This window comes from Nerophis lumbriciformis, linkage group LG22 (genome assembly GCF_033978685.3).
Source record: "Nerophis lumbriciformis linkage group LG22, RoL_Nlum_v2.1, whole genome shotgun sequence".
NCBI classification, from domain to species: Eukaryota; Metazoa; Chordata; class Actinopteri; order Syngnathiformes; family Syngnathidae; genus Nerophis; species Nerophis lumbriciformis.
Genome location: NC_084569.2, coordinates 29,704,915 through 29,716,735, shown reverse-complemented (window position 1 = coordinate 29,716,735; position 11,821 = coordinate 29,704,915). Strand labels below are relative to the sequence as shown.

The following is an 11,821-nucleotide window of genomic DNA, read 5'->3' as shown; positions in this document are numbered from 1 at the left end:
TACATATTACATAGTGTGTATATGATATATATATAAATATATATATATATATATATATATATACATACACACACACACACTTGCAGTGTGTATATTGTACATATTATATTGTTATGAAGGTGTCTGTTACTACATTATATATATACATATATATATATATATATACACACTTGGTGTGTTTATTGTACATATTACATATTGTTATGAAAGTGTCTGTTGCTACATTATATACAGCATATACTTGCAGTGTGTATATTGTACATTTTACATATTATGAAGGTGTCTGTTACTACATTATATATATACTTGCAGTGTGTATATTGTACATATTGTTATGAAGGTGTCTGTTACTACATTATATATATATACTTGCAGTGTGTATATTGTACATATTACATAGTGTCATAAAGATGTCTGTTACTACATTATATATATATATATATATATACACACACACACACACACACACACTTGTAGTGTGTATATTGTACATATTACATATTATGAAGGTGTCTGTTACTACATCATATATATACTTGCAGTGTGTATATTGTACATATTGTTATGAAGGTGTCTGTTACTACATTATATATATATATATATACTTGCAGTGTGTATATTGTACATATTATATTGTTTTATGAAAGTGTCTGTTACTACATTATATATATATACTTGCAGTGTTATATTGTACATATTACATATTGTTATGAAAGTGTCTGTTACTACATTATACACAGTATATACTTGCAGTGTGTATTATGTACATATTACATAGTGTCATGAAGGTGTCTGATACTACATTATATATATATATATATATATACACACACACACACTTGTGTGTATATGTACATTTTACATATTTGTTATGAAGGTGTCTGTTACTACATTATGTATATACTTGCAGTGTGTATATTGTACATATTACATATTATGAAGGTGTCTGTTACTATATATATATATATACACATATATATACATATACATATATATACACATATATATATATATATATATATATACTTGCAGTATGTTAATTGTACATATTACATATTGTTATGAAGGTGTCTGTTACTACATTGTATATATACTTGCAGGGTGTATATTGTGCATATTGTTATGAAGGTGTCTGTTACTACATTAAATATATATACTTGCAGTGTGTATATTGTACATATTACATATTGTTATGAAAGTGTCTGTTACTACATTATATACAGTATATACTTGCAGTGTGTATATTGTACATATTACATAGTGTCATGAAGGTGTCTGTTACTACATTATATATATACACTTGCAGTGTGTTAATTGTAGATATTACATATTGTTATGAAGGTGTCTGTTACTACATTATATATATACTTGCAGTGTTTATATAAACGATGGAGGGTTTTGAAGTTGTTTTAGAGGCTTTGAAGGCTACAACGGTGACTTCCATTAGCCGCATCTTTAAAATCGTGAAAACAAAAAAAAGGCGTGTGTTCTTGTCTCTCATAATGATTGTGAAGATAGGCAAAATTCCACCCCCCAAAAAAGGGTAGTTCCCTTTTAAGGGGAGACCGTTTTTTTTTTCTTTTTTTTTTTTTTTAAAGAGTTATTGACAGGAGATAGTTGGAAGATTAAAAGCTTCCAGGGTGCACTGGTTCCTTGAGCATATTTTATGCCGCTTGTTTCGCTGCAGTGGTTGGCTAAAGAAAAAGATATGATTTCAAACACTACATTCACAGTAGAGAAGGGAGGAAAAAAAAATTAAAGAAAAAAAAAAAGCTCATGAAGAAGACATTGCTGATGTCGTAAGGCAGGGGGGTGGAGAGGGGAGGTAGAAGATAAAATAATAAAACAATAAGTTAAGGCTGGACAGTGAAGCCCAATCCAGTGAGGCAGATGATAAATGTAGAATGCACAAGTTACCTTACTCTGACCCACGTTAGAGAACTCCAAATAGACCGTAGGGCTACACGTCTGCCGTGAAGCCGGCGTGCGGTCCCAAATTGGAAAAAGCGCCATGGCTGGTGAGAAAAGGCAGGTGCCACAGCAGGGAACACTTTCCACGAGGCATTACGGTGTTCCTTGGGTGTTGGGAGACCGGAGACCTGATTGACAAAAACACTACAGGGCCTGCAGGAGTGGAAGGACTTGAACGTGCGGTCTCGGTCAACCTGGACTGGCCTAAACTGCCTTGTTGTCTTTTTTTTTTTACAGGCACTTCAGAGGATTGGGCTTGGAGTGGATGTGAGAGGAGGTGGGATAGGTGGGGATGACGGTGATGGGAAGTGGAAGGGTTTTAAAAAAAAACAACAACTAAGTTTTAGTGAGTTCTGCAACAGAATGCTAAACCACTGAGGCTGCAAAGGCTGGTGCTGGATTGAGTCAAAAAGGACAGTCCACCTGTGTCAGGGTTCCAACCTGAGGACTCCCAGCCCGCTCCGCTGGCTAATTCAGGGAGGAGGGCTGAGCTTTCCCATATTCCCAGATATGTTCCTCGGTTCCCCTTCAGTCCGTGTGGTTGTTGGCGTGCTTTTGCTTTTCCGAGCAGCCGGGGGCCTCCGCGCCGTCCTTGACCTTGCGGGCCCTCCTGCCGATCAACACCTTGTAGCAGCCGCGGGCGATCTTGTACATCCAGATGGTGTTGAGGATGTCCAGCGCCACGCAGGAGCTGATCCAGGCCACCTGGGCGCCAAAGCCCAGGCGCTCGAAGTCCGCCGTGCCGAACGTGGCGAACACGCTGAGCCAGTAGGACGGCATGACGGCGATGCGCACCAGGAAGAAGACCGCCGCCATGGCCACGCCGTTTATTACTACCAGCCCGTGCGAGCGGGGGTATTTTAGTGTTTCGAAGAACCACCTGCGGGGACGAGAGTGGGAAAGCGTGTCAGCGACATGCAAAAGTACGTGGCAATAAACGCTTTTGTTATGGAAACCTTCAAAGGGTCCTTCAAAACCCCAACCATAAAGTAGAATATAGTGATTTCCAAACTCGTTGGCTCCATCTAGTGGTACGCCGAAGAATCACATGATTAAAGTGTTTAATTTTTCTACAAAACCCCGTTTCCATATGAGTTGGGAAATTTTGTTAGATGTAAATATAAACGGAATACAATGATTTGCAAATCATTTTCAACCCATATTCAGTTGAATATGCTACAAAGACAACATATTTGATGTTCAAAATGAGAAACATTTTTTTTTTTTGCAAATAATCATTAACTTTAGAATTTGATGCCAGCAACACGTGACAAAGAAGTTGGGAAAGGTGGCAATAAATACTGATGAAGTTGAGGAATGCTCATCAAACACTTATTTGGAACATCCCACAGGTGTGCAGGCTAATTGGGAACAGGTGGGTGCCATGATTAGGTATAAAAACAGCTTCCCAAAAAATGCTCAGTCTTTCACAAGAAAGGATGGGGCGAGGTACACCCCTTTGTCCACAACTGCATGAGCAAATAGTCAAACAGTTTAAGAACAACGTTTCTCAAAGTGCAATTGCAAGAAATTTAGGGATTTCAACATCTACGGTCCATAATATCATCAAAAGGTTCAGAGAATCTGGCGAAATCACTCCACGTAAGCGGCATGGCCAGAAACCAACATTGAATGACCGTGGCCTTCGATCACGCAAGACGGCACTGTATGAAAAACCGACATCAATCTCTAAAGGATATCACCACATGGGCTCAGGAACACTTCAGAAAACCACTGTCACTAAATACAGTTTGTCGCTACATCTGTAAGTGCAAGTTAAAGCTCTACTATGCAAAGCGAAAGCCATTTATCAACCACATCCAGAAACGCCGCCGGCTTCTCTGGGCCCGAGATCATCTAAGATGGACTCATGCAAAGTGGAAAAGTGTTCTGTGGTCCGACGAGTCCACATTTCAAATTGTTTTTGGAAATATTCGACATCGTGTCATCCGCACCAAAGGGGAAGCGAACCATACAGACTGTTATCGACGCAAAGTTCAAAAGCCAGCATGTGTGATGGTATGGGGGTGCATTAGTGCCCAAGGCATGGGTAACTTACACATCTGTGAAGGCACCATTAATGCTGAAAGGTACATACAGGTTTTGGAACAACATATGCTGCCATCCAAGCGTCGTCTTTTTCATGGACGCCCCTGCTTATTTCAGCAAGACAATGCCAAGCCACATTCAGCACGTGTTACAACAGCGTGGCTTCGTAAAAAAAAAAAAGAGTGCGGGTACTTTCCTGGCCCACCTGCAGTCCAGACCTGTCTCCCATCGAAAATGTGTGGCGCATTATGAAGCGTAAAATACGACAGCGGAGACCCCGGACTGTTGAACGACTGAAGCTCTATATAAAACAAGAATGGGAAAGAATTCCACTTTCAAAGCTTCAATAATTAGTTTCCTCAGTTCCCAATTGTTTATTGAGTGTTGTTAAAAGAAAACACAGTGGTGAACATGCCCTTTCCCAACTACTTTGGCACATGTTGCAGCCAAAGTTAATTATTATTTGCAAAAAAAAAATAAAGTTTATGAGTTTGAACATCAAATATCTTGTATTTGTAGTGCATTCAATTGAATATGGGTTAATATAAATAATAATAATAATATAAATAAATAAATAAATAAATAAAAGGATTTGCGAATCATTGTATTCCGTTTATATTTACATCTAACACAATTTCCCAACTCATATGGAGACAGGGTTTGTATATTAAACACAGTGTTACTGTTCAAACAGTGGCCAAAAATATTGTTAAATAAAACAAGTGGCGAAGAAAGAGCTGAGCCGGAAGGCAAAGCTCTCAATTTACCGGTCGATCTACGTTCCCATCTTCACCTGTGGTCATGAGCTTTGGGTTATGACCGAAAGGACAAGAGCACGGGTACAAGCGGCCGAAATGAGATAGGGGGAGACCTCGGATAAGTGGAAGAAGATGGGACGTTAAATAAAACCTTTGCTTTGTTTTTAATGAATACTTAGCCCTACTACGCTACTGCATTTTAATGTTGGGTCATTATGGTGGTACTTGGAGAGCCAAGTCTTTTCTGAGGTGGTACCTGGTGAAAAAAGGTTGAATCAAAACAATTTTGTCCCTAACGTACATTAGTCTTAGTTTATTTCAGACATGAAAACAAAACAAACTGTGGTGCATTCACTGACACTCTGGAAAAAACAGACTATCGCTGTTGTTGACTGTGATTGGACGAATAGTACAACTTTATTTGGCCCCTGCATGGTAACTTATTTTGCAGTTGTACTCAAAAAAAATAATAAAATAAAATAAAATAAAAAGTCACAAGGCTGCCTCCAGGCTGAATTAGGCAGAACTTTTATTTTGATGCCTGGCGAGAGTATATGTTTTTCCCATATTTAAAAGTTTTATTTAATTAAACATGACTTTTAATACAAACTGCGCAGGCGCTACCAAACACAGACCGGTTTCGACAATGTCTTAGTCAGTGCCCAATTTTCAACAGGAAATGATGCACTTAAATAGTTACAGCTGTGGTCAATCAATTAATATAATAAATCAAGAACAACTTCAAAAATGAAAGTGCACAAATAGACAAAATGGAAAATTGTACAAAATACAAATGAAAGACTCAATACAATAACATAGGAAAAAGAATACAAAAATTTTATTAAAAAAGTGTGTAATGCAGTAATAATAATTTAAAAAATAAAAAATAAATAATGTGCAAAATACAAAATCTAACCAAGTCCAAACATAAATCTACATATTTTCCTGACATCCACTATACTTATACTTACAAGCACAGCACTAACAATGCGCCACGGTGAATGATGGGGAGAATTTGCCATTATATTATTATCAGAGACGGAGCAGGAAGAAGCTAGGGATGAAGCATCCTGTCATTCAATAATTGACATTTTTCATGCACTTATCCACGCAAACGGGGGGAAATAGGGAGGTGTCATTTTGTTTTAACCACCACAATCAAGCCAATGTTAAATTGCTGTTACTTTGAATACAAAAACTATGTTTTGAGCCTCATGATAAAGTATGAAGGTTTTACTTTTAAATGAACTAACAGCTAGGGAACAAAGAGGCATGTTAGACAACGCTTGTTTGCTAAAAAGGGGTTGTATTTTGTAATTATCGATTGTACAAAGGGTGATATTATCGTTTGAATGTGATAGATACCATGTCTGGCAACGCTAGTTAGCAAGAGTAAAATACATGCAGTTGTATATTATTTTCAAAATAAAATAGAGGCCTTAATTTTTTTTAATATGCTTTGCACTGCTATTAAATTCAGTGTGGATATATATAAAACTATTTAAAAAAAGGCAACTGTGGTTGGGGATCCATTGAACTCGACATAAAGTAATGCCTGTTAAAATACGTAATACAGAATATTATTTTAGTGAGACATTTCTCAAGTATCTCTTGTTATGGCTGAGCCTGCAGCGCCCTCTAAAGTGCCTACGGGGTATAGCAAGCACATTTTGCCTACTACAGTCATATGGTGTATTTTTCTATCAAAATGATTTGAATGTTTTGGATGTGAGATTATAAAATAGTTTGTTTTTGACCTCACTATTTTGATTATTGCATCTGGAGTTGTGACATTATTGTTAAGAAAATATATTGCAATAGTAGTATGAATCACTCCATCAATGCAATGTAATTGCTGGGTGGAAAATCAAACAATTAGACCGACTCACCTTTGGTTCACAAATGGCGTGGATAGTTCTGAAATGAGACGAAAATTGGCAAAGTAGGGGAGCACGCCGCGTGTCTGAAACGAGCCAAAACCACAAATTATCTCAAATATAAACACAGGTATTCACTTAAAGGATAACTCGAGAAAAAAGCCTAAAATTGTGGCACTGTTTCAATTCATGCAGTCTCGACCCAATTCAAAGAAGCCCTACCAGCACATATCCATATGCATAGAGCGCCGCCAAGTGGTGACAGACAAAAAAGCTGTCTCCCATAGTGCTCCAATTACATGCAAGCAGCAAAAGATCTAGAAAAGAAACAAATATACTTTTAAAGACTGAAGAAGATGAAGACGAAGACGCTGACAAATGGAAATGGAACATCAGTACAACCTCGGGTTAAAATCTTTGGACTCAGCAGACATGGAGGATGTTTATGCAGTTGTTTGAAAAAAAAAAAAGAAAAAAAAAAGAGCAGAGAACAGACATGACACAAAACGATTTGAAATGACAATTTGACTTGAAAATATCATCACTCAATTCTGAGGAAAAAAAACATGGGATCATGAAAAACAACAAAACAACAAAAACACTACAACACACCACAAGTACTTTTTTGCCCTTTCTTTGGCTTTTTTTGCCCTTTCTTTGGCTTAAATAACAACGTTCAGTCTCTGAGGCACGGACTTAACGAGTGACAGACAGACTTTCTCTGATCGCTGTTGTCAGATCAGCTTTGCAGTTTGGAGTCTTGTCATCAACTATTTTCTTCAAATTCCACCACACATTTTCAATTGGATTGAGAACCGCACTATTTACAGGCCACGACGTTTGATCTTAAGTACCGTATTTTCTGGACTGTAAGCCGCTACTTTATCCCCCATACGCTTTGAACCCCGCGGCTTAATAAAACAGTAGGGCTGGGCGATATGGCTGAAAACTGTATCACGATATACGTTTTTTTATATTGATCGATATTGATATTAATTTATATTTTTTATGACTATAAATAAATACAGTAATACAATCTCCAACTTACCAAGGGTGCTATTTATCAGTAGAGAAGGTGGTAACATAATGGCAGTAAATTTGACGGTAGTTCCAGTTTCGAGACACTAGATGGCACTTAGGCTATTGAACACTACAGAGTAGTTTGGGAAGGTACCCATTAAACCGACACATTGTAAGTTTTGAGGATGTTACCACACTGTCTGTCTTAAAACCAACAAAACTAAAGACAAGTTATTAAGTTGATGTATCAAGATATCACACTTTCGCTTCTCACTCCATGCAGAGAATACACAGCGAGACAAAAAAACGCCACAACCAAACTTGGTAGGTGAAACTGTTACCTGATTGGATGTTAGCGTGACAGTTCCTGTTACCTGTTTAGCTGGGCTCCCAGAGCGCCAGTGACTTCATGCAACAAATGTTGCTTCCTAATTTCTTGTTTCTTCCGACCCAAAAAATATAAATATATGTCAAATGTTTGATCAAACGCATTTCTATGGATATCAATGATGTGTCTATTGCAATATTTATTGACATTGTGTTATCGGCCCAGCCCTATAAAACAGTGTGGCTATTTTATGGATTTTTCTTTACTAGCGGCCATAAGGTTGTTTTTTTTAACAAATAGTTTGACACTAAAAAGGTGCGTTATTGTTTGTGCTACGGCGCCATCTTTTGGACGGCTTCGCTCACTGCAGGTGTTGCGGGTTGAAATGTACTTTCTGTATTTAATGCCTTAAACCGGATTTAAAACTGTACAGAGCGTTTCTGCCCGAAAGGATTCGTAGTTTTTCACTCCAAGAAACGTTTGTAAATTTTACAATAGAACAACAACTATTCATACTTACAAAACCGTCCCATGTGTTCTTATGCATATTTGTACGTGGTATCATAATGTAATCAAGCTAGCATTGTTAGCATTAGTGAATATGCTAACACGTTTACAAATGTCTGTAGTATTATTAACTTACAAAGGCATTATTTTGTATTGTTTCAGTTTCACAAATTCCTCAGTAAAATCACCAAAACGTCACCGTGGCGTTATTGAGTCTGTTTAGCTGTTGGAGAGCCAGCTTACGCAGCTAGTGGGTCCATGACGATGGCTTCTGTTTTGTTTGATCAGCCGTTTTACTGCCGTGTGACAGGCACCGTTTATATTTTGTGCCGGTATACATCTGCGGCTTATAGTTCAGTGCGGTTGAAACGAAACGACCATTTTCAGAGAAGTCTCCAGACCTCAGACAGCTCAGTATTCTGGTATTGCTACTGTTTGTATGCTCTCCTCTTTGTAAAATAAATTGTTAATCTTCAATTCTAACCACCTCCTTTAATTCAGACAGCTTCAGAATGAAATAATCGGTTATCTTCACAAATCTCATCAGGACGGCAAAAAGGTATCATCATCTGAATTTGACTTTCATCCGGTCATCCATAGTCCACCATTGCTTTTCCTTAGCCCATTGTAACCTTGTTTTTATTGTTTAGACATTAATGACGGCTTTGGTTGAGCTTTTCTGTACGCACATTTCCAACAGGGGCTTTCTTACTGTTCGGTCACAGACGCTGACTCCAGTTTCTTCACATTTGTTCCTCTTTTTTTTTTTTGCCGTGCATTTTCTGTTTCCGAGACCTACAGGTATTGCTTGAAGGCTTCTGTCTTTATGCTTTGATGTTTTAGAATAAAATAGAATAGAAAGTACTTTATTGATCCCTGGGGGAAGTTCAGCACCACAGTTCGCTCACAATAGACAATAAATACTATACAGCATTATTCACATGTGAATAATATAAATATATTATACATATATTCTTTTCCTTGGACTACCAATATGCGTGCCTTCTACAAGCTTCCCATGTTTGTACTTGGTGCACATTCTACACACAGCTGACTATCAACATATTTTGCAACATCGCGTGATGATTTACCAGTTTGTTTCAATTAACTAGTGTCTTGGAGCCGTGACTCATGTCAATCCACCTGGTGCAACAGCTCTCCAAGGTGTCAGCACCTTTTTTCTTTTTAAACTGCAGACTAATGAACAATTACAAGGTGTTAACTTTGGAAATGAACATTTTCAGGGTGATTCCATATTTGTTTATACTCTGCTTGATCTAAAAATAAAACTCTTATTGACTACCACAACTTCATTTCTGAATTTATTTTAGAGTTTCTTTTAGCCAGAAAGTTTTGTGTCACGTCTGTCCTCTTTTTTTGAATAAATTAAACAACTAAATGAATACAATTCTGGCTTTAAAAAACAAAAATACATAATTCTTAAAAGATCGCCATCCATCCATCCATAATTTTTTTCGAGATGGTGTGTTAGAACAAGAAATGTTAACATGAATATCATGTTGCCTAGTGAAAGCTGCATTATTTATGGAAAAGGCTGTGTGAAGTTGTCTGTATGTCAACAATATGGACTGATCCGCAAGGACAAAATGGCACAACAGTTGATAACAGCTCACCATACAGCAGGTAGCCACACGTTATGGCTACATTTAATTTGACCATAGTGGGGTCGCCCCTGTGGAAGGGAAAAGAACATGGTGTTAAAGTAAGTCAACTCTTTGTTGACAGCTATTTAAACCGATACAACAAAACAAGACAAGAGATAATACTACTAAATCAAACTTGTAAATAGCATCCTCATCATCGACAGCCATTGTTGGCGTCCTTGCAAGTCGCAATGATGCTTACATAAGCCATCTGATCTCGGCGGCGGTCACGGGTATCGTATAGCAAATGACCGGTTCAACGCCTGTGTAACAAAAGCCACCTTCACATGGTCGACAGCTCATGTTTTCCTGTGAATGATGACTCCGTATTCGCAGCCAATTTTTTGCGATTTTCACGAGTATTTTAAATATGCATGTACAGACTCTTCTGGTTTTGATTGATTGATTGAAACTTTTATTAGTAGATTGCACAGTGAAGTACATATTCCGTACAATTGACCACTAAATGGTAACACCCGAATAAGTTTGATTCATGATACATCCATCCATCCATTTTCTACCGCTTATTCCCTTTTTTTGGGATCGCTGGAGCCTATCTCAGCTACAATCGGGCGGAAGGCGGTGTACACCCTGGACAAGTCGTTACCTCATCGCAGGGCCATTCATGATACAGATATATACTATTTTCATAATACAGTCATCACACAAGATAATCATCAGAGTATATAAATTGAATTATTTACATTATTTACAATCCGGGGTGGGGGATATGGAGGGGGGGGGGGGGGGGGGGTTAAGTTTGGTTGGTATCAACACTTCAGTCAACAATTGCATCATCAGAGAAATTGACATTGGAACAGTGTAGGTCTGACTTGGTACACATGTACAGCAAGTATTGAACACAGAGAGAGAGATCAGAAATTATAAGAAAAAGTGACTACATTTGATTGTTTACATGTGATTATTTACAATCCGAAGAGGTATGATGAGGAAGGGAGGGTGTTAGTTTAGGGTTGAAGTTGCCTGGAGGTGTTCTTTTAGTGCGGTTTTGAAGGAGGATAGAGATGCCCTTTCTTTTACACCTGTTGGGAGTGCATTCCACATTGATGTGGCAAAGAAAGAATGAGTTAAAACCTTTGTTAGATCGGAATCTGGGTTTAACGTGGTTAGTGGAGCTCCCCCTGGTGTTGTGGTCATGGCGGTCATTTACGTTGAGGAAGTAGTTTGACATGTACTTCGGTATCAGGGAGGTGTAGCGGATTTTATAGACAAGGCTCAGTGCAAGTTGTTTTACTCTGTCCTCCACCCTGAGCCAGCCCACTTTGGAGAAGTGGGTAGGAGTGAGGTGTGATCTGGGGTGGAGGTCTAGAAGTAACCTGACTAGCTTGTTCTGGGATGTTTGGAGTCTAGATTTGAGGGTTTTGGAGGTGCTAGGGTACCAGGAGGTGCATGCGTAATCGAAAAAGGGTTGAACGAGAGTTCCCGCCAGAATCTTCATGGTGCTTTTGTTGACCAGAGAGGAGATTCTATAGAGAAATCTCGTTCGTTGGTTGACCTTTTTGATTACCTTGGTTGCCATTTTATCACAGGAAAGATTAGCCTCTAGAATGGAACCTAGGTAGGTGACCTCACCCTTCCTGACGATAACAATGTCACCCACTTTTATAGTGAAGTCACTGACTTTCT

At 38.3% G+C, this 11,821-nt stretch overlaps 1 protein-coding gene across 1 annotated transcript in view; it reads right to left on the bottom strand.

Moving 5' to 3' along the window:
* Positions 1-1,009: 1,009 nt before the first annotated feature.
* Positions 1,010-11,821, bottom strand: part of tlcd4b (TLC domain containing 4b) — a 67,188-nt gene continuing 56,376 nt past the window's right edge. Inside the window, exons 4-7 of the mRNA XM_061973646.1 lie at positions 10,145-10,203; positions 6,878-6,972; positions 6,668-6,741; positions 1,010-2,851 (exon numbers count right to left, since the gene is read on the bottom strand). Of these exons, the coding sequence (XP_061829630.1) occupies positions 2,500-2,851; positions 6,668-6,741; positions 6,878-6,972; positions 10,145-10,203 (580 nt within the window). The 3' untranslated portion in view covers positions 1,010-2,499. The remainder of the gene's footprint in view (positions 2,852-6,667; positions 6,742-6,877; positions 6,973-10,144; positions 10,204-11,821) is intronic.